The sequence below is a fragment of the Bufo bufo genome, chromosome 6, assembly GCF_905171765.1.
Source record: "Bufo bufo chromosome 6, aBufBuf1.1, whole genome shotgun sequence".
NCBI classification, from domain to species: Eukaryota; Metazoa; Chordata; class Amphibia; order Anura; family Bufonidae; genus Bufo; species Bufo bufo.
The window spans coordinates 133,291,436-133,319,433 of record NC_053394.1 but is presented as its reverse complement, the minus strand read 5'-3'; the positions used below and the strand labels follow the sequence as shown (position 1 = coordinate 133,319,433).

Here is a 27,998-nt window from a genome sequence, read left to right as displayed (position 1 = left end):
CTCACACCAGGTCTAAAAAATTGGGCGGGGAAGAAGATGGGCTGGCATCATTTTCTATGTCTGGTTTAGGAGTAGAAAATGGTCTAAACGTAAGACAGCTAGGAAGCAGGCTTACATTTGGAAGTGGCAGGTGGATGCGCCGAAGTTAGGCCGGCATCAGTCTTAATAAATGTGCCCCCAAATGTTTACCTTTTCCATGTAGAGTATCTAATCTCTGAGACTGTGCAGCCGCACTTCAAAGTAGAACGTAGAGCTGCGCAGGATTTCAACGATTAGGCCTTTGACCCCTTTTTGCCCATGATCTACATAGTATCCTATTTGATGGCTAGTACAGATCAATACATACATAAGAAAAACAACTACAGATATTACTGAGAATGGACATTTAATGTACAACCTTTTCAAATCAAGGTAAAATACATTTTTTGGTAAAATTGATTAAAATTTATGTTAAAATTTATATTTAAATATATATATATATATTTAAAAAAAAAAGCATTTTAAAACGATATAAAAACACTGATCAATGTATTTATATCATCACAGCAGTTAAGTTGTTTGCATTGAACTGTCTGATATCTACATGGGGGGATGCACCAAAAACCAATGGCTCAGAGAGGCTTAAGAACGTTCCAAGCAGGTCTGGTACACTATTATCTGTAGTGCATGGCCTGAGATGGCGGAGCATGGCACAGGGATTCACAGAACACCAAAGACAGAATTCCTGTGTGACGTCCTGCCCCCTTGGGCCCTGCAGGAAAAATAATACAGTGTATGGGTTTTGCCTACACATATTGTTTAATTCCACTCCCCCTTCAAAATAAGCTAATAATACATTAACACCTCATTGTAGTTATAAAATTTATAAAAATGACAGTATCTGCATAAATTAATGTCCATATAATGAGGAAAGGACAATGTACCCAGGTCAGTGCTAGCAGGTTTTACCTGAGGAGCTAGCAATCTAATGCATATACACATACATATGAACAATATGCTGGTGTCCATTAAGTAACTTAAATATTTTACACATGGACAAAACTGTTTTAAAATGTATAAATAAAAAGATGGAAATAAAATGAATGTAAAACCTCCAGTTCCATGTATGACCACTGGGTGGCAACATGAAGCTTTCCAATTCATATATTGTACTTGCCCCCACTGAGAGGTACGTGTATATATTTGGGCAAGTAGTAACTCCCCCGGCTTGCCCCCATGGAAAGTTATATAGGAATGGTCCATGAATAGAATGTGAAAATGCAGGATTTATTATACCCGGCTGGTTGGCTTCTGTGGAATGCTTCATATTCAACCTGAGCTGTATTAAAATAATTCCTGAAGTCCCGCGTCTTGACTGGCGATGCCATTGTCAGCAATACACTGGAATGTCAGCGACGTGATGGCGATAAGACAGTGATCTCGGTACAGTCTGCAAATGCCCCGTTCTGCGTGTAGTGCTGCAAAAGTCGGCCCCAAAGGTGTGAACACTTTAACAGGCGGGGGTTTCCTGGGATTAAAGAAGTAATGAAGTAGTAATCAATAGACACAGAATGAGCAGATGGATTCTGCCTTGTATACTGGATGGTCAAGACATTAGTTCTGTATTGTACACTGAGATCAGAGAAAGGTCCTGCATTGTATACTGGCTAATCAGAGAAAGGGCTCTGGACTGTATACTGGGTGGTCAAAGAAGATCTCTGCATTGTAAACAGGATGATCACCAGAGAAGGGTTCTGCATTGTATAGTGTGGGTCACAGATAGATTCTGTGCTGTGTACTATGTGATGAGAGGTGGGTTCTCCACTGTATACTCGATCGTTAAAGAAGGGTTCTGCATCATATGGTGAGTGATAAGAGATTGAGTCTGCATTGTGAACCATGCGCTAAGAGGTGGATTCTGCACTGCAGATTGGGTGGGCAGAGAAGAGTCCTGCATTGTAGACTGGATGACCAGAGATGGGTTCTGCATTGGATACTGTATGATCATAGGAGAGCTCTGCATTATGTTCTGGATGATCAGAGAAGGGTTCTGCATTGTATCATGGGTGATCAGAGAGGGGTTCTGCATTATATACTGGGTTATCAGAGAGGGGTTCTGCATTATATACTGGGTGATCAGAGAGGGGTTCTGCATTGTATCATGGGTGATCAGAGAAGGGTTCTGCATTGTATCATGGGTGATCAGAGAAGGGTTCTGCATTGTATCATGGGTGATCAGAGAAGGGTTCTGCATAATATACTGGGTGATCAGAGAGGGGTTGTGCATTATATACTGGGTGATCAGAGAAGGGTTCTGCATTATATACTGGGTGATCAGAGAAGGGTTCTGCATTATATACTGGGTGATCAGAGAAGGGTTCTGCATTGTATCATAGGTGATCAGAGAAGGGTTCTGCATAATATACTGGGTGATCAGAGAAGGGTTCTGCATTATATACTGGGTGATCAGAGAAGAGTTCTGCATTATATACTGGGTGATCAGAGAAGGGTTCTACATAATATACTGGGTGATCAGAGAGGGGTTCTGCATTATATACTGGGTGATCAGAGAGGGGTTCTGCATTGTATCATGGGTGATCAGAGAAGGGTTCTGCATTATATACTGGGTGATCAGAGAGGGGTTCTGCATTATATACTGGGTGATCAGAGAGGGGTTCTGCATTGTATCATGGGTGATCAGAGAAGGGTTCTGCATTGTATCATGGGTGATCAGAGAAGGGTTCTGCATAATATACTGGGTGATCAGAGAAGGGTTCTGCATTGTATCATGGGTGATCAGAGAAGGGTTCTGCATAATATACTGGGTGATCAGAGAGGGGTTCTGCATTATATACTGGGTGATCAGGGAAGGGTTCTGCATTATATACTGGGTGATCAGAGAAGGGTTCTGCATTATATACTGGGTGATCAGAGAAGGGTTCTGCATTGTATCATGGGTGATCAGAGAAGGGTTCTGCATTGTATCATGGGTGATCAGAGAAGGGTTCTGCATAATATACTGGGTGATCAGAGAGGGGTTCTGCATTATATACTGGGTGATCAGAGAGGGGTTCTGCATTGTATCATGGGTGATCAGAGAGGGGTTCTGCATTAAATACTGGGTGATCAGAGAGGGGTTCTGCATTGTATACTGGGTGATCAGAGAGGGGTTCTGCATTATATACTGGGTGATCAGAGAGGGGTTCTGCATTGTATCATGGGTGATCAGAGAAGGGTTCTGCATTATATACTGGGTGATCAGAGAGGGGTTCTGCATTATATACTGGGTGATCAGAGAAGGGTTCTGCATTATATACTGGGTGATCAGAGAAGGGTTCAGCATTGTATACTGAGTAATCAGAGAAGGGTTCAGCATTGTATACTGGGTGATCAGAGAAGGGTTCTGCATTATATACTGGGTGATCAGAGAAGGGTTCAGCATTTTATACTGAGTAATCAGAGAAGGGTTCTGCATTGTATCATGGGTGATCAGAGAAGGGTTCTGCATTATATACTGGGTGATCAGAGAAGGGTTCTGCATTATATACTGGGTGATCAGAGAGGGGTTCTGCATTGTATCATGGGTGATCAGAGAGGGGTTCTGCATTATATATCCCTCTCCTTATTGATCATCTGCGGTAGCCTGCAAAAGCCAAATTTACTCCTTACCTAGAACACACAGTCCCTCCTTGGCCCTTGTAAGTGCAACATTAATCTGGTTTGGATCGGAAAGAAAACCAAGATTGTGCCGTAGCCAACTGTACGTAGGCCGGGAATCAAGCCCTTCATCAGAAATCGAACGTACAGTTGAGAAGATGATATATCGCCATTCACTTCCTGCAGATGGAAAACGATAATGTAAAACATTGCTATAAAAGACCGCTACTAAAATACCTACACCATGAGCTAATAGCAACCTTGGCTTTTCATGATGGTGCAGGCGGTAACCTCATTCAGTCCCTGATCTCGCAGTCTCTTGGTGACCTCTGCCACCTGGGCATTGTAGGGGGTCAGGATAGCGATATCTTTGGCTTCAATCGACCGACTAACAAGAAGTTTTGCCAAACGTACCTGGGAAGGTTTATGACAGCATTAGTGCAGGCAACAGAGTGGCTTAGAGGTTATTGAATTTGAAGTAAATTTGGTACAGAAAACCAAATCCCCTGCAACCCCTGACACAGCCAGAGCTACATGATAACATTCTGCCTGCAGCAGCCAATAGGTGGAGGTCACTGTATAAAGATTGCAGTGGACTCAATAAATGTGTATGTGGAAAGCTTCTTGGCTCCCCCCAGTGGTGGGTGCAAACAGCAGAAATTCTATCATTTAACCTTGTGACTGTGTGAGTGATTTATAATGATACAGTAAGTAATTTGATTGATCAAATGGACAGAACATTCGAAAAAAAATAAAGGAAGGACCCTAATCCTTGGACTGATGAAGCAATCAAAAATGTGTAATTTAAAGCACACAGGGTCGATCTGTCTAAAAAAATTCACTTTATTATGTTATATTAAAAAATTCCAGAACACATTGAACACATAAAACTGCTTATGCGTTTCGGATGTAAAAAGCCTTAATCTTTTTTACATGCGAAACGCGTAAGCAATTCTGTTTGCTGATAGTTTTTAGTATAAGATAGAAGGACTTTTTAGAGGGATCTACCTTGTGTGCTGGAGTTACACACTTGATTGTTAGCAAGCTCTCCAGGCCTTCATTGCACTAAGGCGAGGGTAGCTGGACACTCTTATCTTATAGGTCATACCGATGAAGAAACGGCTTGAGCAAAGTAGTAGACATGCACGAAAATGCATAAGGCAGAGGTGGCTACAGTATGGAAAATTTGGTGGCAGGTTAAAGGATGGGGGGGGTGTTATGTACATACCGCCTGCGCTGCCTCTTTATGGTTTGCTTTTGAGTTAATATTCCCTTCTTCACTGGTCACAATCAGGCTCTGCTCCTGTCCTTCCACTTTTCCAAACAGCAGGGGGCAGCATCTGTGGTGTTTGTAGGAGAAGAGGCTGGGCTGCAGCCTGAGCGAAGCTGATGTGAGCAAGCGACCATCATAGAACTCATCGGATGGAAATTTACAGATAGCAGAATGCTGGAGGGGAAGCAAAAGAGATAGAATCTGTTAATTACACTGCTACGCCATTCTCCACCCCATTATCATTTGAATGGCCATCTTACTATACCATGTTTCCCCTCTTGCTGCAGGGAAATACTTCACCAGAAAATGCTTTCTGCAGTAAAGTCAACTACTTTAAGGCCTCATGCACAACTGTATCCGTTTTCTAGTCCGCAAACTGCAGATTCGCAAAATACAGATTTTATTTGCGGACCCTTTGTCTTCAATGGTTCACATTTTGTGAACATATTCTATCTTTCTGTGGAATGGTCATAAGGATACGGAAAGCAAACAGATGATCTGTGTTCTTTCCATATCTGTATGTCTAGATAGAACATATCCTATACTTGTGCATACAGGACCCCGTTTCTCTGGATTGATAGGTGTCCCAGCAATCGGGCCCCTCACAATCACTTAGTTATACCTTATCCAGTGAATAGAGGATAATTTTATTTACCGGAATACCCCTTTAACTCACGTAAAAGTCCCACTCACCATGCGGTACTGTGTGTCCAGCAACAGTGCCCTCTCCTGGTATCTCTCAAACAGTGACTGATCCACTTTCAGAGCGCGGCATAAATCATTCTTGACCACAGGGCGCAGCTGGCGATGGTCACCAATTAGAACAATCTGTGATAAAGAAGGTCTGTGTCTAATGGCCATAGTATAAGGCAGGGATGGCCAACCTCCGGGCACTCCAGCTGTGGTAAAACTACGACTCCCAGCATGCTCCATTCATTTCTGTGTTCTGAGAACAGCCAGGCAAGTGTGCATCTTGAGAGTTGTAGTTTTACCCCAGCTGGAGTGCTGGAGGTTAGCCATCACAGGTATTAGGCATATGAAAGTAATGGGCAGCAGCTGGCACAGATCTCTGTAAGATTCACTTACCCATTGCGCATTCTTGTGGCTGACAATGGGAACCAGTGTCTCCGGCTCAGTGCACATCGCACTCTCGTCTATAATAACCTGTGACACTGGCAGACCTGTCAGGACTTTGCTGGATGAGGTGATGCAGGTGCACAAAATAATGTCATGGCGGTCAAGCTCCACTTTTCGAGCATCAGCCAGTAGCTTTTTGTAACTGAGGTGGAAAACAACGGTGAATGCAAAGGGGAGGAGTTATGGACAGGTAAGAACGGTGGGAGGAGTCATGGATAGGTGAATAGAGAGGGAGGAGACAAGGAGAAGCAAGATAATGGAGAGAAGAGAAAGGGAAGTACAGGAGGAAGGAGTTACACAGAGGAGTATAGGTGAGCGCAGAGGAGGGCGCTATACAGACTGAGGAGAACTGAGGGGTAGAGGTATAGGTTTCTATAAACGGGAGGAGACAAGGGAAGGTGAGTACAGGAAGGAGGAACTACACTCAGGTGAGAACAGAGGGAAGAGGACCACCCTCTTCCCTACTTACCTAGCCACTTCTTCCAGAGTCATCTCCTCCCTTCTCTGAATCCGTGCATCCATTTCCAGAATTTTCCCAGAATATTGGTTTGTGGGCTGCCGGATCAGGTGATGTAAGGTGATCGGTCTGATGTAAGGAGAGACCACATGAGCTTAGTAATGTATCAGACTATTTCTGCTCACTAAAAAATATAAGGCTGATTTTAGGAGAGATCATCCGCTGAAATCCTCATGTCCACTAGTGTATTTGGACACATTGTCCGCTGTTGGCCGTGCCCCTAACCCACCTTTGTCTCGCTCCTTTTGGAAAAGTGGCAAGGGCGGCATAAAAAGAAGCACTTGCAACTTGCTGCTTTTTAAAGCCACTTTTCTGGCACTTTTGTGCAGCTGAATGGAGCTAAACCATGAATGGACACCCGTCACGGCTTTAAACCACCAGTTGCACGAATGGATTCTGCCAGATTTCTGCCAGCTTTGTGATGTGGAATCCGTTGCAAAAAATCTTTCATGAAGATGCTATGTGAACAGGGGCCTAAGAGTACAATGTGCATGTACAATGAGATCTGCAGGTGGGTTACCTGAGAACTTCCAGCGGTTTACCCTCCCTGAGGTATCCAGATACTCTGAGGTTGCTTCCAGGGTATTGAAATTCAGACAGTTCCATCTGTTCACTATACACACGCAACATGCGGAGCTTGCCACGAAGGGGGAGAAGTTTTTCTAAAAAATATAAATATATATATATATATTGTAAGAAGGTACAAGGAATCATCGTGGAGTCACCGAGGTTCCTGGCCTCGGTGGAGTAAGAGCCGGTTTTTAGTGTCAGCAGCAGTTGCTGTTTGACACCTTAATACTTAGTATGGCTGTATAGCTGATCCGGGACAGCTCTTACTGGGAGTAGTCAAAGTGCTGGGTGGGTGACTACTCCACATGTTCCAGGCCGGGTTCTGCCAGGCCTAAAAAACCAGCCAGCACTGCCAGGTGAGGAGGATTACCTCAGTCTGACAGTGGAGCTCAGGAGGTGTGTGTGCTGGAATCTGAGGATTGGAGGGCTGAGTCCTGTCTGTAAGGAAAACGGGCCCCCTAAAAGTCTGCTATGGACTGCTGGAGGCCGAACTGCCAACAAGGTGATTTTTGCTATGTGGACTTTCCATTGTGTGTGAACTAACACTAAGACTGCAAAGTGACGATTTGTTTTGCTTTATGTGTGACTAAACACGGAAGTTTCATTTAAGAACTGGTAATTTGCCTCTGTACTGTGTCAGCACACCCTGTCTACCAGAGCGAATCCCCACAATATATATATATTTATTGTGAACAAATCAATCATTTCAGTCTGATAAAATATAAATCATGAAGCACTGGCCATAGGAACCAGATCAGATCAGTCTTACCGGCTATGACATCCACAGACTTATTTGAAGGGCCACAATACAGGAGGACCCGCCTGCCATTCAGTTCCTCTTCGGTTTCGTCTTCGGTTTCGTCCGCTGTCATTGACTCTAGATCTTGATTCACTTCATTGAACCAGTAAACCAGATGAGCACCGACTATAGTTTTCCCAGTACCTGAGGGAAGGTAAGAGTCCTCAGGATACCTGTATATTTCCTCAACTGCTTAGATACACAGCTCAGCAAACAGTATAACACAAGATATGCTTAGATATTTGCCTACTTTCATGGAGACGTGCACCAAAATGCACATTTTCATGCGCTTACTGTTTAGACCAGTTAAGTGAATTTGAATCTGTCTTACAAGAAAACGACCACTAGATGTCAGACTTAAATCAAAAAAGACAAACCAAAACCAGATTTAAATAAAAAAAGTAAGGATAATAAATGAGGCGCAAATTAAAGACAGACTTTGCCAATAGGTCTGGGTTTTTTTTACTCCAAAAAAAAAGGCGAGATTAGTAAATGTGCTCCAAATGATCAGATACTTCATATTCACACCCACCAGCAGACAGCATGATACATGGCAAGCTTAGATACACCAGCTCAGCAGATAGTATTAAGCCTTATTCACACGTCAGTGTTTGGTCAGTGTTTTCCATCAGTTATTTTGAGCCAAAACCAGGATTGGAGCCTCCACAGACATAAGGTGTAATGACTTGGTTTTGGCTCAAAATCACTGATGGAAATCACTGATGTGTGGATGAAGCCTTACTCTTAAGGGTCCATCCACAGGTCCGTAAGTGTTTTGCGGATCCGCAAAACACGGACACCTGCAATGTGAGATACGCAATTTGCGGATCCGCACATCACAGACACTATAATAGAAAATGCCTTTTCTGGTCCGCAATTGCGGACAAGAATAGGACATGTTCTATTTTTTCCAGGAACGAAATTGCAGATCCCGAAAAAACGGATCCCGAAAATGTGGATTTGCATCCGTTCCAGCCCCATTGAAAGTGAATGGGTCCGCAAATTGCGTAACGAATGCGGACCCAAATTACGGACGTGTGAATGGACCCTAACATGCTTAGATGGCTCTGCAGACAGTATCATATGTGACAGGCTTAGATTCAAGGACGTGGCTGACAGTATCACATATGATAGGCTTAGATACACTTACCAGGGGGTCCTTGTATCAGAGTGAAGGGCTGCATCAGGGCTTTCCTCAAAGCTCCTGTCTGACTGTCATTCAAACCGAGAGAAAGTTCACGGACGGCGAAGGATCTCTGTGCCTTGAACTTACTGTTCATATCTGCAATGCAGAAAATATCCAAGGTGTGAACACTGGTCCTGTGTGGCCATCCACTGCACACACCACATTCATCGCTGTTCTGATCTCCTGTCCTCCTCCTCCATGTCTCCGTTTTGCCTCCATTTTGCTCATGACTACGCACCTTTATCAGGAATATGCTTTCCCAGGACAATACTTTTAGTCAGTTCTGAGGCACCTTGCAGTTCATTCACGGCGACTTCTTTCCGTCTGAAGGGACAAACAACACAGACAATGCACAATGTTAATCTCAGTGCAAGAATATTCTGCAGCGTACAAATAGACTTTGTGGCTCAGTCGTTTTTCAGGACCTTTGCTTGTTTTCAGTGAATGGGAACAGTCCAGCTTACATCCAGAGACTGAAAACTTGTCCTGCCCTAATACTTCGCACAGCTGAGGGTTTGTTACAGTTGCATCCAGTCTAGATAATCCTCTGTGAGGTAAACACATGGGTTCACACCAGCGTTAGGGATTCCGTTATGGCTTTACGTTATAACATGGTTATAAAGAAAAATAACGGAACGTCCATACAGAATGCAAAACGGAAGCCTTTAAAAGGCTGGGTCCTGTCGACAGGACTCTGTTTTCCGTCTTGCATAACGGGACCCAGACAGATCCGTTTGGATTCCCATAGACTTCTATTAGGACGGAAAGCAAACGGAATGACTTTTAAAGGCTTCCATTTTGTATTCCGTCATAATGCAAGTCTATGGGCAGAAAAACTGATCCGTCCTTCCGTCTTATGGATTCTGTTATTTTCCGTTATAACCATGTTATAATGGAAAGCCATAACGGAATCCCTAATGCTAGTGTGAACCCACCCTTAGTCGCACAAATCTCTCTCCTGTCCTAACAGGTTGTTACAATGTAACAGTGCAGATAAAATTGTCTAGTCTTGAGTCTAGGCTGTTGTGGCCCACGTTGGATTGTCTAGGCTGCATACAATTCTAGCGACCTCTCTCTAGCGATATACAAGCGATATACAAGATATCTAGCGATATACAAGGAAGACACAAACTGCACATTTGCGACTTTTTAAACGGCACTACTAGCGCAAACTTTTTTTTGCGGTTTATTCATCAGCCTCGGCACTTTCCCGATAAGGGGGGCGTGACGAGGACGGGGCCGGAAGATCCCACACATTCATCATCTTCTATGCCAGTTTTGTAGCGTAGAAGAAAACGGAAATCTACATCAGCTAGGGCGACAAATCTGCTCCAAAGGCTATATTCACACAACAGTGAAGAAAAAACGTCCATTAAAAATGGGTAAACTGTCAGTTTTTCATGCCCATTTTCCATCAGTGTGTCACAGATTTCCTATCCTTTTCCCGGCAGGCTAACCGTTTTTAACAGCCACTTGTCATCCGCAAAAAAAGACTGTAAAAAAAATGATGAATTTGATTGGACTTTTTTCCCTCTAATGCTAAGAAAACACCTGCAAGATGGCCACATGATCGCCCGGGCGCCATTTTCTCTGGCAACTATGGCATAGGAAGGGATTTCCCTGTCTCTCCTCTGCGTCTTTCAGCAGCCAACAGCCGTCAGGCGGGTACCATTCCGTAGACCGGCCATTTAAAAGCAGGCCTATGGACTTCTATAGGGTCAGACAGGCAGTCAAAACTATCAAAATTAAGACTACTTTTTAATGGCCAATATTCACGGTCCATTAAAACAACAGACATGTGAATACACACACAGATTTCAACTCTTCTGAAAATGCCTGTGTGACGGCCTTTAAAAAAACAGGCATGACATGTTTTTCACTATCGTGTGGATATAGCCTAAGAAAGTAGAGTGACAGTTTCACGGGAACCCTGTATAGGTAATTATATCAACCAGCTTTACCTAAAATGCCTACAGTAGGATATTGCTAACAATATACATTTTTCTTACATGTCTGGTAGCAGCTTTTGTATGATTTCCACAGTAAATGTGGCTTCAGGTTTGAGGACTGCTTCTGGAACTTCCTTCATGGTAGCCTGGTGTATATAGAAGGCCACTCTGCCACCTTCCTCTTTGGAAACCTTATTTTTGACGTTGGTCAGACCATGTGCTATCCAAGTGTAGCTGTCATATTCAAAGGGGTCTGTGGTTCTGCATCTCTTCAGATCTTCCATTCGAATGCAAATATAGCAGTTCTGAAAGTCCATGTCAAGGTCACAATCTTTAATTATGTGGGAAGACAGTTTGAAGGATCCTTCCAACCCTACAGCTTGCTTGCTACCACGTTTTGCCTTCCATTTCACAGGGACATCTGTTAAGAGTATACTTCCACCTTCAGTCACAGCTGACTCCACTGCCTCCATGTCCAAAAGGGGAAACCACACTGACTGATATTCTTTAATGGTTTTGTATTGTTTAAGAGGCGCTCGTTTGGCTAGACAGGAGAAACAATCAATGGGTCGAGATGTATGTTCCAAGCAAAGCTCTACTCCTGGTGCTGGGGAGCAAAGCTGAGGACTAGGCATAGGGAACCCACGGTCCACAACGCTGCACAGCTGAACAGGAAGGCAATCCCCGGGGTGCAGATTGAGTTCAAATTCCATGTAGTGACCACAGGGACTTTGAGCTACAAAACTCATGGGGTCAAAAGCTTCAATACCTTCTCTTAAGGCATTTACTGCTTTATTTGAAGCACCCTGGCTTATTGCTGTGACTGCTTCATGCCAAGCTCTAGGATTAAAGGAGATTATGTCTTTCCGCATTTTGTTTTTGAGAGGTTTTTCCCGGTAAGTCTTGTAGGAATACACTCTGCGTTTCCAAGACAAACTGGAGCCATTTTCAATTGGTGTTGGTTGCTCCACTGGCTGTAAAACGCTATAATCTAGTGACAATGGATTTGATAAAGAGTCTCCATTGAGTGGGAAGGCTACTTTGACTCCTTTACTTTTAGCATCAGCACTAATGATCACTGCCAACTTTTGCTGCACTTCATTATGGAGGGATAATGCCAGCCTCAGTGCGTGCCCTCTCTTCTCATAAGCTGACTCCCTTTTTACCCTTAGATCAAAGTTGAGACAGGCTAAGTCCATGTCCTCTGGGGAAATGAGTGATGTTGAAACCATTTTTAGATGTCTTTGAAGCAATCTCTGCACCACAATGTCTATGTAACGTCGAAGAGGTGATGAAGCCCAGGTATAGGCACAAAGCTGAAGAGAGTAATGCCCATTGGCATTTGGCGAGCCTGACCGGATGAAGAATGAACGACCCAGTTGCCTTCTAAATTCTCGAACAGCATAGCAGAGCTCAGGGTGCAGGTCTTCTGTTGCTAGAAGGTCAGTGATCCTGGCATGGTCTTGCTTTACAGCTGCATCTAGCAGCTGTTTCCACACTGAGGTCAGCATGGTTACTTTATGGCCAGATGAAGGTCTCGGTAATTCAGGGACATCCAGCAAATGATGTGACAAGTAGGATGAAAAAGGTAAAAGATGCTGAAACTTTGTCCTTAGCTCCTCGATCATAGGAAGGCTTGGCCCATTCTGGCATCGTACTGGCATAACATTCATCAGTTTGTCTTTGCTGGTTAGACAGTCTGCCACCCAGCTATTGTACATAATCATCAATTCCTCAATCATGCGTTGAGCATTACGATGTCCCGGGGGACAATCTTCATCAGGCTGTTTGTAATTGGAAACGTTTTCTAGACGGAACATTCGATGGACTTCTGAAAAGTGCTTGATGATGAATAAACACCCTTCCACTGTGCTGAATGTTGGAGGATCTGCACTCTTAGCTTCCAGAATTGAATTTGCCTCTTCATAGGATAACTGACGTTTAGAGCAGATAATAGTATGACAAAGATTGCCATCCACCATTTCATCAGTGTCTTTCTTCACTTTCACAAAAAGGGACACTGCCCGACGGTCACAATTTGGTTTCAGGCTGCATAGATCTGAACACAATTTAAGAGGCAGCATATGGATCACATCATGTGTGACGGAGTAGAAGGTAACTCCTCGTCTTTTCGCTTCTTTGTCTAAGGCACCTCCTTGGGGAATCACAGCAGCCAGGTCAGTAATATGGACACCAATCTCATAGTATTCCCCTTGGTCTTGTACAGATATGGCATCGTCCAAGTCTTTTGCATGTGCTGGATCCACGGTGAAGACAAGAATGCCTCTGCAGTCTTTTCTGTCTTTGTCTGAGATGTGGTTTGGCATTTGTTGTATTTCTTCCATCACCTCTTTAGGGTAATTACTGTCATTTTCAATACGAAATTCCAGGTTTAAGATGTTAAGTCCCTGTTCTAAACTTAGCACACGAGGTATAATGCGGTTTACAATGCCCAGAGGGTAGTAGTAACGCTCCTGCCAGCAGACCACCTCCACCAGGAACAAACTGTTTCGTCTCATGTCTTCGGTCAGCTTCTCCAAACGTTCTGTAACAATCTGTCTACCTTTAAATTTACGTATTGGGATATAGTTTGGTTTGTCTTTAAAACACATACAAAAAATCTTAGTGACTGATCTGTCAATGGGAATCATGCTATTAGGATCCCTAGGGTCCATGAAACATATGAAGCGTCGATTGTTTTCTCCTGCTTCTAAGATTCCAACCACTTTTCCACTTTCGTGATTTGTTTTTGATAACAACTGGACAACCACTTTGTCGCCAGTAAATCCCAGACCACAATTGCTGCGCCCATTCACAGGTATGCGACGGGGTGGACATTCTTCGAGAGTAACAGCATAACCTCGGTCAAAGTTTTCCTTGATCAGTTGACACTTTTTGTAGGTGCTCGGTTGCAAATAGAGGTACTGCTCCAAGATATGTGTAGGGAAGTGGGTATATTTGTCTTCTTTTAGAGAATTATTGGCTTTTGGCTTAACTTCCAGCATTCCTTCCTCCGTCACAGTCACAAAAGTCCCCTTTTCGCCGTCCAGCAATTCCTGAAGAATGGCATCTTCACAGTTGATGTCTAAGTCAGATGCCCAAGAGTCTCTGTCTTCTTCAGCATCTTCTTCTGCTTGTTGTTGCCTCCAGGCTTGTAGGTCACATACAACCTGTTTTATCTCCTCCACATTAAGGTCTGCTGGCATTGAGCTCCCCGCTTCCACACACTCCCGTAGGTAGTTCCTCCAGATACGACTGCACCCACCAAAAGAACACAAAGCCACCACATCTCCAACTACTATGACCTGGGCACGAGCACGTGTCAGAATCGTGTTCAGAACTCGAGGATCGCAGAAGAAGTCTAAGCTGAAGGTGGAAGTGGATGGAGGATGAACAGGCAGACTGTCTACAGACCGAACAGTGCTGAGAATGATGACAAAGTACTCGCAACCTGCAAAGGAAAATTACAAACATAAATAGTAACTTGAAAGGCAAAAACTGAACATAGTTTATTCTAATATATTGTACATAATATATCATGAATACATCACAATAGCAATAGGGTATTAGGGTGGTTCAGTGGCTACTGCAACTGTCAATTGAAATCTCACTAATGTGTGAGCTGCATGGAGCTTATATGGTCACCACATCGGGTTATATGGTTTACAATTAAATTAGGTTTTAAGTGCCTAAGACAGAGGAACTGTAAGCTTCATGGAGACTTAATAACAAACTTTTTGATTTTAGAAAATACATACCAATGATGTTGTCATAGTTTGTGACTGTGACATCAGACAGTTTTATTTTGCGCAGTTCCTGACGTATCAGCTTTACCTAAAGAATAAATTAAAACAAATCACAGATTGAACATCTACCATAATACTCCCTCCTATGTCTAAGAATATGACTGCTATAATACTGCTCCTTATGTACAAGAATAAAACTGCTATAAAACTACTTTATAAACAAGAATATAACTACTATACAACTACCTCCTATGTACAAGAATATAACTACTATAATACTGCCTTCTACATTCATAAATATAACTACTATAATACTGCCTCCTATGTGCAAGAAAATAACTACTATAATACTACTCCCTATGTACAAGAATATAAGAATATAACTACTATAATACTACTTCCTATGTACAAGAATATAACTACTAGAATACTGTTCCTATGTAAAAGAATATAACTACTAGAATACTGCCCTATAATAAGAGATGAGTTATGGAAAAAGTAGAGATAATGCTTTCCACGGCACCTGACTTCCATGGGACACCACGCAGATTTTACTTCTGTTCACTTTTCCCCACTGCTCAGGCCACGATTTGAGAATTTCCTTGACAACCTCAACAACCTGCAACATTTCCGACTGATTTACCCATGAATTTCCTACAGAAGAAGATGGACCGTGACAATGGAAAAGCCCCAGTGCATGGCTTCCTTGTGGAGGTTGCATTGGTTTTTCTGCACAAGCCTCAATAGCATTGTTGCGGCTGACGTAGAAGCATCGTGACACAAAGGAGATGATGCTGGGGACAGAGCGGTAGTTTTGGTGGAAGATTATACGTCCTCTTTGGGCTACTGGACAGTCTTTACCTTGGTAATGGGAGAAGAGACGGGTGAGTAAGGTGTGCTCCTCTCCAGCTCTTCTGTTAAAGAACCGTGGGGTCTCCTGCATGTGGTCTCCAGCCACCACCAGACGTGTGTGATGGTTTGCCAATGCCAATGGGATCAATGCCTCACTCTCCATCATTTGTGCTGCCTCATCCAGTAGGATATGGGTGAAATAACCCCTTGGCACATCCAGATCCCGGGATGTGACTGCAGTTGTCACAACAATGCGATAATTGTCGAGGAGACTCAGAGGCGGGGAAATAAAGGTAGATTTATCAGGGCTGAGAGGGCAATACTGACGTGTTATGGGGCTGGTCCTATTTATTGGGCTATTTATATATTTCACTCTCAGGGGGGTTGCTTCTGGGTGGCCGGTCTCAACATATGGATGGAAATGATCTTGGATATACAGATCGGCAGCACTATAAAGAGAAAGAAAAAAAACTAGTATATGAATGTGGAAGTCTGATGATCATCAGTGGAAAATGTTCTTCCCAAAAGTGGACATGTCCTTCAAGCACTAGGACCCAGAAGGACAAGTCAATACAATTTAAAGTGTACCTAAACTTATCAAAAAAACTTATTGGAAATTTGCAGAAAATAATATTTCTAATATTCTTTCATGATTTTAATTTTTACTTTTCCTACTGAAATAGGCACCTATAGTTCAGGTGCTTATCGCACTTAGCAATCCGTACTCCCATACACCTCTAGGTATGAGAGTACGGATTCCCCTGTGGCCGCATTGAGCGCTGTACAGGCAGGAGCGTCTCTGCTCTTCCTCAAGTCTGGCATGCTGTACATGTGTCTGGCCGACTCCCTTGTGAAATGGATGGCATTTAGAGGCTTAGCAGAGGGGCGATGTGGTATGCCAGGCTTTAGCGGAGCAGCGCTGGTACAAGCAGAAGGAGCAATGCTCCGGCCTGTACAGCACTCAGTGCGGTCACAGGGGAGTCCGTACTCCCATACACAGCGGTGTACCGGAGTATGGATTGCAAGGAGCATAAGGTGCAACCTATTTCTCTAGGAAAAGTAAAGAAAAAAATAATAAAGGTATATTAGAAATATTATTTTCTGCACATTTCCAATAGGTTTTAATGAAGTTGTTTTACGTTAAGAAACATTACAGTGGAGGAATGCAGATACTCTGGACTATTCCAACAAGTTGGTAAAATACATTCCAGAGAGGTTATCACCGGACTTCTGCTATGCTGTTCCTTTGTGATTTCTCCTGGAAATTTAGGTAATTTACAGAGAGGTGCTACCATTACCTTGAGGTGTCCCGACGCACTGACTGGAAGAGTCAGAATGTGTAGGGACATATCTCATTGACAAGGGAAAATGTAATGGCCATTTATCAATTTACTTATACATTTCCAGGAGGAATAACAGAGGGACGGCATAATGCAGAGATGCTCCAGAATTGTTTCATGGGGAATACAAGTATTTACTAAACGGACACTGATGGGTTTTGGTACCTGTTGTTATGGGTACAGATCAGCACTCTGGCGTGAGGTTGTTTGACCACCTGCAAAGCAGCTTGGGCCAAGGTAGATGTTTTTCCAGTACCAAATGGTCCATATATCAGAATAGGGGCTACTGGCTCTTTCCCTGTCACCGCTCCAGCAATGTAAGAGATTGCCAGCTGCTGTTTCTTGTTGCCCCATGATATAGGCCCCTGGTAGGTGGGCAGTTGGCATTTGGACAGATCTGGGAGTAATAACTTTTCGTCCAACAGGCGGTCAACTGCTTCATGGTAAATGCTGAATGGCAGACGATCGATCTGGAACTGGACCTCTAACTGAGTAGATGCATCTTGCTCAATAGACAGCTCTTTGCAGCATCTCTCCGGTATCTTCAGTACAATACTGCCCTCTAACTCTATGCTGGGTTCCAGGAGGACTTCATAGACTCTGTCATTCTGCAGAGGGCAAGGAGCAATGATGGCCGTCAACACAGACCTCTGCAGCAAATATCCTTCTTCAGCATCTTGCGTCATCCCAGAAGGTAGAGGAACCTCTGCATAGAGCTCACCAGGAGGAGCAATCTTCATTCCATTCTGATCACTCACCATCTTCTTAAAGGTGACCATGGCTTTTAAGTTTAACCTAAGAAGAGGGACATTATTTAGAGCTGATCCAGGAGACCAACATACAGAAATCATTGGCTTATAATGACATCTAGAAGGAACCTATGACACTGACCGTCCCGAGTACCCTGGTCCTTTAACCCCTTCAGGACTCCCTGCCTTCCCAGAGCCAATACTTCGCATAGCAGTATGATTTTGACTTGATCTTTACAGGACAAGATGTACTTTCTAATGGCACTATTTTATATTGCATGCAATGTGCTTGAAAAAATTTTTTGTAAATGGTTGTAAATGAGTGGAATAAAAAAAAAAAAAGCAATTCCGCATTCCGCAATAACTTTATGGGTTTCATTCTCTGGGTCAGTAAGATTACAGCAATACCACATTTGTATAGTTTTTCTTGTGTTTTATAGTTAAAAAAATAAAAACTTTAGAAAAAAAATATATTTTTTCTCTGCATCGCCATATTCTGACCCCCATACATTTTTTGTATTTATGGCTACGGGGCTGTGTGGGGGTCATGTTTTGTGGGGTGATACCATTTTGGGGTATATATGACTCACTTTTTATTAAATTTGTTTGTGGAGGTGAAGCGATGAATTGGCCATCTCAATATTTTTTTCCATTACTTTTAAAGGCTTCCGTTTTGCATTCTGTCATAATACAAGTCTATGGGCAGCATAATGAATATTTTCCGTTATAACCATTTTATAACGGAAAGTCATAACGGAATCCAGAATGCAGATGTGAACCCACCCTAACATGCAATTGTTTCTCCCATAGACTGTAATGAATCACCTTTGCAGTCTATGGTAGATTCAGTGTGTTCTTACGAGCTTCAGTGTGTGGCAGGCTTTGGAGCGTTGTAGAGGCCCGAGTATGCCACAGAAATTAAATGGCTCCCCCAATCTCAGAGCGGGGGAGCCGTTCAGTCCATGGGAAAGAAGCACTGCCATGGAAAGACCGCTGAAATGCTGTAGTCACAACTGACCATGGCATATGAGAGGTAAAATTTTGGTGTTATCGCTGATCACAGACATTGCCTCAGTGTGTCTGCTGTGTAAAACAGCAGGCATCTGGCGGATATGGTGTCCGCTAAGCTTCTGAGTGCGTACCATGTTTAAAAACCCAACTTCATGTACAGCGAAGGTTGGGAAGGGGTTAACACCAAACCTGCTGTGATACTTACATGGGGGGAGTAGAAATGGGTGGAAGATTATATAACAATTCATACATATAGAACATTCCAGAAGACTTCTATGACGCCGGCAATCTTTAATATTTGTGGTTTTACTTTTTACAATCCAATAAGTTGTCAATTTTTCCAACACATAGATCAAAATCCCCTGCATAGCCATAGAGTTGAGTAATAACATTGTGGCTTCCCAAAACCACCACTAGAGGGAGTTATATATCTGTCTTCACTATGCTCCCCCTAGTGGTGACTGCAGAAAGCCAGTATTTTATTCTTTACCGCTATGGCTCTGTAACAAAAGAGTTAATAAAAGGTCCCCATCACTGGTGGAGCCTCATTGTACTGTATCTCACCTAGATATCACCTGCTCTCTCGCTCCTTCCTCTTGGAGAAGACTAAGATGCATCACTTGTCTGTAGTTTGCCACCGTCAGTGGCTGTTTATCAGTGGTTGTTGGAACATAACATGGATTCATGGAGGGAGGTTTGTACATTTCTAAGAGTTTCTTTTCCTCTAGTGTCCTCTCCTTGCATGGAATGAATAAGAGCTTGTCTGGATACCAGCGCTCTGAGGATGGCGGTGCTCCTTCACGTTGATCTGAGGCTCTATTCTGGAGGCTTAGGGTTTCTTCTTGACCACCAACTTGCATGAAGATCTTCTGAAGCAAAACTGGACGAATTCCAAAATCTAGAGTCAACCACTGCTCAAAAACTCCAAAGGCCGAGCACTGGACACGTACAGACAGTTTATATTGTGTCCGAGATCCCTCAACCAGGAAACGATGACCTCCGGCATAATGGCAGGGTTTTTTATGGTCACTAGCATCCAAAGAAAAGATGGCTCCAGGATCGGTCTTCAATAAGGCAACATGCAGGAGTGGTATCTACAAAATGAATTATTATACCTTAGGACTGTCACATATAACAGATCAGTTCACTAGAGCTACTCTCCACTGTAGACCATAGGCACACAATGGAAACCATTCTGTGTTCTAAATTAAAGTAATTAGAATATACCATCATAACCTTTATGTTTTCACTTCCATATCAGTAAAAAAAAAAAATCTACCTGGAAAGTGGAAAACATCAGCAATTTACTGGTTGTGATCTAGGATGGGTATCACTGATGTTCATGTGTGAACAAGATCTTAAAGTGGTTCTCCAGGATTAATTTAAAATGGCTGCCAGCAACCTGTCCTAGAATGTGAGCAGGACTGGTGGCCTCCACTTGCTGAGCTGGATGAGGGGACTTAGGCTCATTACACACTACGCTAGAGCAGTGTAGGGTGTAGGGAGGCACTGGCCCCTCATCCCCCTAGATAGCTCTGCAAGTGGAGGCAACGTTAAAGGTCCATTCAGACGTCCGTAGAATGGGTCCGGATCCGTTCTGCAATTACAGTCAGGTCCATAAATATTGGGACATCAACACAATTTTAACATTTTTGGCTCTATACACCACCACAATGGATTTGAAATGAAACGAACAAGATGTGCTTTAACCGCAGACTGTCAGTTTTAATTTGAGGGTATTTACATCCAAATCAGGTGAACGGTGTAGGAATTACAACAGTTTGCATATGTGCCTCCCACTTGTTAAGGTACCAAAAGTAATGGGACAATTGGCTTCTCAGCTGTTCCATGGCCAGGTGTGTGTTATTCCCTCATTATCTCAATTACAATTAGCAGATAAAAGGTCCAGAGTTCATTTCAAGTGTGCTGTTTGCATTTGGAATCTGTTGCTGTCAACTCTCAAGATGAGATCCAAAGAGCTGTCACTATCAGTGAAGCAAGCCATCATTAGGCTGAGAAAACAAAGCAAACCCATCAGAGAGATAGCAAAAACATTAGGCGTGGCCAAAACAACTGTTTGGAACATTCTTACCCTTCGCAACAGTTGGCCAGATCAAGAACACTCTCCAGGAGGTAGGTGTATGTGTGTAAAAGTCAACAATCAAGAAAATACTTCACCAGAGTGAATACAGAAGGTTCACCACAAGATGTAAACCATTGGTGAGCCTCAAAAACAGGAAGGCCAGATTAGAGTTTGCCAAACGACATCTAAAAAAGCCTTCACAGTTCTGAAACAACATCCTATGGACAGATGAGACCAAGATCAACTTGTACCAGAGTAATGGGAAGAGAAGTTTGGAGAAGGAAAGGAACTGCTCATGATCCTAAGCATACCACCTCATCAGTGAAGCATGGTGGTGGTAGTGTCATGGCGTGGGCATGTATGGCTGCCAATGGAACTGGTTCTTTTGTATTAATTGATGATCCCTTCACAAGTGGGAGGCACATATGCAAACATGTTAATTTCATTTCAAATCCATTGTGGTGGTGTATAGAGGCAAAAATGTTAAAATTGTGTCAATGTCCCAATATTTATGGACCTAACTGTATGTGGAACGGGTGCAGACCCATTTATTTTCAATGGGGCCGGAAAAGGTGCGGACAGCATGTCCGCATCTGCATTTCCGGTCCGCGGCACTGAACTTCCGGTCGCAGCTCCGCAAAAAAATAGAACATGTCCTATTCTTGTCTGCAGCTGCGGACAAGAATAGACATTTCTATTGGGGTGCCGGCCCAGTGTTTTGCGGATCTGCAATTTGCGGACGTGTGAATGGACCCTTAGGTACACTTTAAAGAAACATTACAGTGGAGGAATGCAGATACTCTGGACTATTCCGACAAGTTGGTAAAATACATTCCAGAGAGGTTATCACCAGGCTTCTACTGTGCTGTTCCTTTGTCATTCTTCCTGGAAATGTATGTAATTAACAGCGAGGTGCTACTGTTACCTTGGGGTGTGTCCCGACGCACTGACTGGAAGAGTCAGAGTGTGTAGGGACACACCTCATTGACAAGGGAAAAATGTAACGGCCATTTGTCAATTTACTTATACATCTCCAGGAAGAATAACAGAGGAACGGCATAATGCAGAGATGCTCCAGAATTGTTTCATGGGGAATACAAGTATTCACTAAACGGACACTGATGGGTTTTGGTGCCTGTTGTTATGGGTACAGATCAGCACTCTGGCGTGAGGTTGTCTGATCACCTGCAAAGCAGCTTGGGCCAAGGTAGATGTTTTTTCAGTACCAAATGGTCCATATATCACACGAATGCTGTGACCTCTTTAAACAGCTGATTGGCAGGGGTGCTGGGAGTCGGACCCCCCTCTGAACTGATGACGTATCCTGAGGATAGGTCATCAATAGTATGCCGCTGGACAACCTCTTTAATTATCGTGGGTACAGCATTTCAGTTCATGAAGCAAACCTCAGGATGTGTTCACACTGCGTTTGCAGTCTACATCGGAAGGATACGTTGGGAGGTTACCTCCAAAGTACGTCACTATATGGCTTCATATGTCACACTATAGGCAGGATATGTTTTCCACAGAATGACATAGTTGACTACAATATTACATGCAGAAAAAAGGGTATCCAACAAATAACACCCTGACACAGGCCAAAGGACACTCTTTGGCCTCTGGGGTGAATGAGGTTCTATGGACATGCTTAACCCATAAGCTTTGTTCCATGAACCACCCTCATGTGTCAGCAGATAAAGTAGTGCTCCTGGAGGCAACAGATACCTTGGAATGCAGGGTGAAATCCCATGTTCTTCGTGCAAGTTTTTCCTTGGAATGAATTTTCAGAGGATGGCTACATGTTATTTTAACACCTTCAACCTTTTCCGAAAGCTGTAATGAGCGGAGAAGGATATTTAGATCACCTTTTGCAGATCACATCATTAGGACAAAGTAAAAATAAGCCCTGAACCTATAGGAATGTGTCTACAAAGTTGGCAGGACAAAATATGGCGTACAGCACCGTACAGAGCATGGACAACTCACCACTTCTATTTCACTGCTGTAGAGCTGATACTCCTGAACAAGACGGTCCTGGTAAGACTGGAGCCCCTCTTCCTCCACCAACTGCTTATTTCGCCTGGTGATTTTGACCCGGAGAATCCACTCCTGCAACTCCTCCTGGCTGTGAGCATTCGGACAGGCAATTCCGTAGATGCACTGCAAAGGGCTTCATATAAAACCAAAGAGAAAGCCACAATCCCTTTACAAATCACTGGTTACAATTCCAGGAGAAAACCACAATGGACTCCTTGTTTGCAAAAGTTTAAAGGGGTTTTCCAGGATTTCTATATTGATGACTTATTCTCAGGATATGGTGGAGTATGTAGTCAGCATTTGCGGTCTCAAAGTAGACGCAGTGCACGCTGGCAGTTACAAACCAAAGTAGAATAGAAACCCCGGGACTCGCTGATATGATGCTAATTCAATCTTGTATTTCACAGCATGTATCAGGGACGCATTTCGGCTCTTCCAAAGCCAAGGCAGTTGTAAAAAGCTTTGGACGGGCCAAAATGCGTCCTGATACATGCTATGAAATAAAAGAAGACTGAATTAGCATCATATCAGCGAGTGTCGGGGTTTCTGTTCTATTATCTTCAGTGTAGGTCATCAATATCTGAATGGTGGGGGTCCAACACCAGGCACCCTCACCCTGCTGATCATCTGTTTGAAGAGGCCGTGGCACTTTTGTGAGGAGGCCGCAGTGCTCACAGCTTACCAAACACAGTACTGCTTGGCTTTGCAGCCCAGGCCCATTCACTTGAATGAGACTGAGCTGCACCTTGGCCAGTTAACCGATGAATGTGTTGTGACGCCACTGGTTCAGGAAGAGGCTGTAGCGCTCACCAGATCGTCACAGCTTCTGCAAACAGCTGATCAGCAGGGGTGCCAGGAGCTGAACACCCACTGATCAGATATTGATGACCTATCCTGAGGATAGGTCATCAGTATTCTACTCCTGGAAAACACACAGTAATGGGGTCAGACAATATGCTCTAGGCTCATTTGTATTCAGTGTTTTCTCCTATAAAGCATGAAAGTTATACAAAGCACACTCTCAGGCCAGGTCTTCACCAGAGGATTACAGATGCAGTATTTCGGATGTGTGAATCGTCTGACCAAGGGTTTAAAGGGGTTGTTCGGGTTCAGAGCTGAACCCGGACATACCTCCATTTTCACCCCGGCAAGGTCTCTTTTGTTTTCAATAACACACTGCCGGGCGGAAACTTCCGCCCGGCAGTGTGTTCGGTGACATCACTGGCTCTGATGGGCGGGCTTTAGCGCTGCCCTAGCCGTTTTACTGGCTAGGGCAGCGCTAAATCCCACCCATCAGTGACGGTAACGTCACCGGGCTTCCTGGCAGCCCCATGGAGTGCCCCGGTACATCACCGGATCTCCAAAAAATGACATTTTTCCTGTGCGATTTAGCGCAGTACAAAGGAGAGCATCGGAGCATGAACTGCTCCGATGCTCAAGTCAGGGGGGCTGCCGGGGGGGAAATGGAGGTTTGTCTGGGTCCAGCTCTGAACCCGAACAACCCCTTTAAACCCTTGGTCAGACGACTCACACATCCGAAATACTGCATCTGTAATCCACTGGTGAAGACCTCGCCTGACAGTGTGCTACTGTGTCTATTTAGATAAGACTCACCTTCCGCAAAGAGAAAATTGACTCATGCCAAGTGGAGGAGAGCGATGATTCCATACCAACAGCGAATCAGTCGCTATCATGCGCCCATGTTCAAAAGAGGCACAGTGGACCTCAAAACTTTCTTGCGTGTTGGCAGTAACCAGGCACAGACGACAGTAAAAACCCATATTCAGTTCTTGGTTCTTCTTAATCTTACCACGAGTGAGTCCACAGCTCTGCTCTGCTTTCCAAACCACAAGTTCCACCTCACTGTGGGCATGTGGGCACTGCCCGTTATCTGTACGGCAAAGATATCCACGAGAACTTTGGCTACACAAGCGGATGTCGTGTGAAGAAGGCAGAGGACGAATAATGTTGCACTGCTTCTTAGTGTCGTCAATGACTATGTGAGCTAGGAGTGGCATTGGGCGAGGATGACACTGGCATAAATCAGTAAGGGTGACCTTTGGTGGGCTCTGGTAAAAGCATTGCTCACATATGTTCTGAAATTGGCCCCCAAAACGACTCAAAATCTCTTCCCAGTTTTTGGGTTCCTTATCGGCAGTAGTTGGCGATGGAGTTGGGAGTAGCATGGACCTGAGTTGGTGTCTTTCCAGCCTGTTTGTCCTCTCAAAAGACCAAACAAGGATTTCTTCTTTGGACCAAGCAAACGTGCACTCTGCCTGGTGCCTCACACAGCCCTTTGCTGGATAGTAGTGCCAGCACACTACATATCGGGAGGGCACTGGGTACAACGGGCGCTGCCTCACTTCATACCAATCTTTTGCATTACTCTGTTCTTTGCTTTTTGCAAGGAGCAGCTGAGCAGAACAGTTGTGCTTCGAGGGTTGGTAGATGTACGTGTTTCCTTGCTTCTTTCTGCTGCAGGTGACACAAGCCAAGCACAAGTCAACCTGTTCTAGTAGTTCTGTCAGCCTGGGGGAACCCAAACCCCTAAACCGGTCCATCGTTGCTCCTGGAACAACATCAGAGAGTCCATACAGATATTTCAGCTGACAGTTCGCATATTTACTGATATATGGTGCACACCATCAAAATATCACATCAGTAAACAGTCAGGTCAGAAGACAGGCCATCAGTGTCAGTGTATCATTGTCCTGTACTACAAATGTGTGTCATTGTGCCATTGTCCTGTCCCCCAAGTGTCAGTGTATCATTGTCCTGTCCCCCAAGTGTCAGTGTATCATTGTCCTGTCCCCCAAGTGTCAGTGTGTCATTGTCCTGTCCCCCAAGTGTCATTGTGCCATTGTCCTGTCCCCCAAGTGTCAGTGTATCATTGTCCTGTCCCCCAAGTGTCAGTGTATCATTGTCCTGTCCCCCAAGTGTCAGTGTATCATTGTCCTGTCCCCCAAGTGTCAGTGTATCTTTGTCCTGCCCCCCAAGTGTCAGTGTATCATTGTCCTGTCCCCCAAGTGTCAGTGTATCATTGTCCTGTCCCCCAAGTGTCAGTGTATCATTGTCCTGTCCCCCAAGTGTCAGTGTATCATTGTCCTGTCCCCCAAGTGTCAGTGTATCTTTGTCCTGCCCCCCAAGTGTCAGTGTATCATTGTCCTGTCCCCCAAGTGTCAGTGTATCATTGTCCGGTCCCCCAAGTGTCAGTGTGTCATTGTCCTGTCCCCCAAGTGTCAGTGTGTCATTGTCCTGTCCCCCAAGTGTCAGTGTATCATAGTCCTGTACCCCAAGTGTCAGTGTATCATTGTCCGGTTCCCCAAGTGTGTTATTGTCCTGTCCCCCAAGTGTCAGTGTGGCATTGTCCTGTACCCTAAATGTCAGTCTGTCATTGTCCTGTCCCCCAAGTGTCAGTGTGTCATTGTCCTGTCCCCCAAGTGTCAGTGTGTTATTTTTCTGTCCCCCAAGTGTCAGTGTATCATTGTCCTGTCCCCCAAGTGTCAGTGTGTCATTGTCCTGTCCCCCAAGTGTGTTATTGTCCTGTCCACCAAGTGTCAGTCTGTCATTGTCCTGTACCCTAAATGTCAGTCTGTCATTGTCCTGTCCCCCAAGTGTCAGTGTGTCATTGTCCTGCCCCCAAGTGTCAGTGTGTCATTGTCCTGTCCCCCAAGTGTGTTATTGCCCTGTCCCCCAAGTGTCAGTGTATCATTGTCCGGTCCCCCAAGTGTCAGTGTATCATTGTCCTGTCCCCCAAGTGTCAGTGTGTCATTGTCCTGTCCCCCAAGTGTGTTATTGCCCTGTCCCCCAAGTGTCAGTGTATCATTGTCCTGTCCCCCCAAGTGTCAATGTGTCATTGTCCTGTACCCTAAATGTCAGTCTGTCATTGTCCTGTCCCCCAAGTGTCAGTGTGTCATTGTCCTGCCCCCAAGTGTGTTATTGCCCTGTCCCCCAAGTGTCAGTGTATCATTGTCCTGTCCCCCCAAGTGTCAGTGTTTCATTGTCCTGTCCCCCAAGTGTCAGTGTATCATTGTCCTGTACCCCAAGTGTCAGTGTATCATTGTCCTGTACCCCAAGTGTCAGTGTATCATTGTCCTGTACCCCAAGTGTCAGTGTATCATTGTCCTGCCCCCAAGTGTGCTATTGCCCTGTCCCCCAAGTGTCAGTGTGTCATTGTCCTGTCCCCCAAGTGTCAGTGTGTCATTGTCCTGTCCCCCAAGTGTCAGTGTGTCATTGTCCTGTCCCCCAAGTGTCAGTGTGTCATTGTCCTGTCCCCCAAGTGTCAGTGTGTCATTGTCCTGTCCCCCAAGTGTCAGTGTGTCATTGTCCTGTCCCCCAAGTGTCAGTGTATCATTGTCCTGTCCCCCAAGTGTCAGTGTATCTTTGTCCTGTCCCCCAAGTGTCAGTGTGTCATTGTCCTGTCCCCCAAGTGTCAGTGTGTCATTGTCCTGTCCCCCAAGTGTCTGTGTGTTATTTTTCTGTCCCCCCAAGTGTCAGTGTATCATTGTTCTATCCCTCAAGTATCAGTTTGTCATTGTCCTAGACCCCAAAATGTCAATGTATCATTGTCCTGTTCACAAAGTGTCATTTTCTTATCACCCCAAGAGTCAGTGTCAATGTCCTATAGCCCCACGTCAGTGCCATTGTTCAGTACTGTGCCCCTCATGCCAATATCCTGTGCCCCAGCTGTTAGCCTCTCACAGTCCTGGCTGCACCCCATATGTATCACTGCTCTGTTGTTGTTGTTGTTGTACCAGGCTTGTCACTTGTTCCTCAACACTATATTGACTCCTACCAGCAGGATGTTGGCGGTCTCTCCCTCTGATGTGCAGTCTCTGGCTGGTTCGTCTCCTCGGTCCCCCGGTTCCGGCGCCTCTTCCTTTGTATGCTCAGCCTCCAGGTGGCCGTCTCTTCCTGCTCTCTGCTCAGGCTGTGGAGTTGCCGTTTCCCACCAGCATTTAGTTTCGTTTCTTCAGCCTCTTCAGCAGATACATGGCTGTCGTCACTGCAGCCCCGCCCGGGAGTCGTTGTTTGTAACGGCAGGGAGAACCTGATCACAGGCGGAGCGGGGGGAGGACCGGGGACCGGCTGTCTTCGGGGAGTGGAAGAAGGA

The 27,998-nt window shown here is 44.5% G+C and overlaps 1 protein-coding gene across 1 annotated transcript; it reads right to left on the bottom strand.

The window, feature by feature from the left end:
- Positions 1-374: 374 nt before the first annotated feature.
- On the bottom strand, positions 375-27,760 carry HELZ2 (helicase with zinc finger 2). The gene is made up of 20 exons (XM_040437672.1): positions 27,681-27,760; positions 24,500-25,454; positions 22,835-23,018; positions 22,574-22,681; positions 19,330-19,859; positions 17,171-17,800; positions 15,337-16,114; positions 14,826-14,901; positions 11,128-14,518; positions 9,357-9,442; positions 9,083-9,214; positions 7,903-8,076; positions 7,084-7,225; positions 6,516-6,632; positions 5,996-6,188; positions 5,603-5,737; positions 4,865-5,083; positions 3,897-4,050; positions 3,649-3,816; positions 375-1,507 (listed from the first exon to the last, which is right to left on the bottom strand). The coding sequence occupies exons 2-20, from the start codon at positions 25,444-25,446 to the stop codon at positions 1,389-1,391; spliced, it is 8,283 nt and encodes a 2,760-aa protein (XP_040293606.1). The 5' UTR covers positions 25,447-25,454; positions 27,681-27,760; the 3' UTR covers positions 375-1,388.
- Positions 27,761-27,998: the final 238 nt, after the last annotated feature.

Excerpts from the sequence above, each read along its gene's own strand:
- HELZ2 (XM_040437672.1), bottom strand. The coding sequence starts at position 25,446 with ATGGACCGGTTTAGGGGTTTGGGTTCCCCCAGGCTGACAGAACTACTA. Across the intron at positions 19,860-22,573 it reads ATTTCACCCTGCATTCCAAG|ATACCACTCCTGCATGTTGC; the intron begins GTATCTGTTGCC and ends TTCATTTTGTAG. Across the intron at positions 6,189-6,515 it reads ACTCTGGAAGAAGTGGCTAG|TTACAAAAAGCTACTGGCTG; the intron begins GTAAGTAGGGAA and ends TTTCCACCTCAG.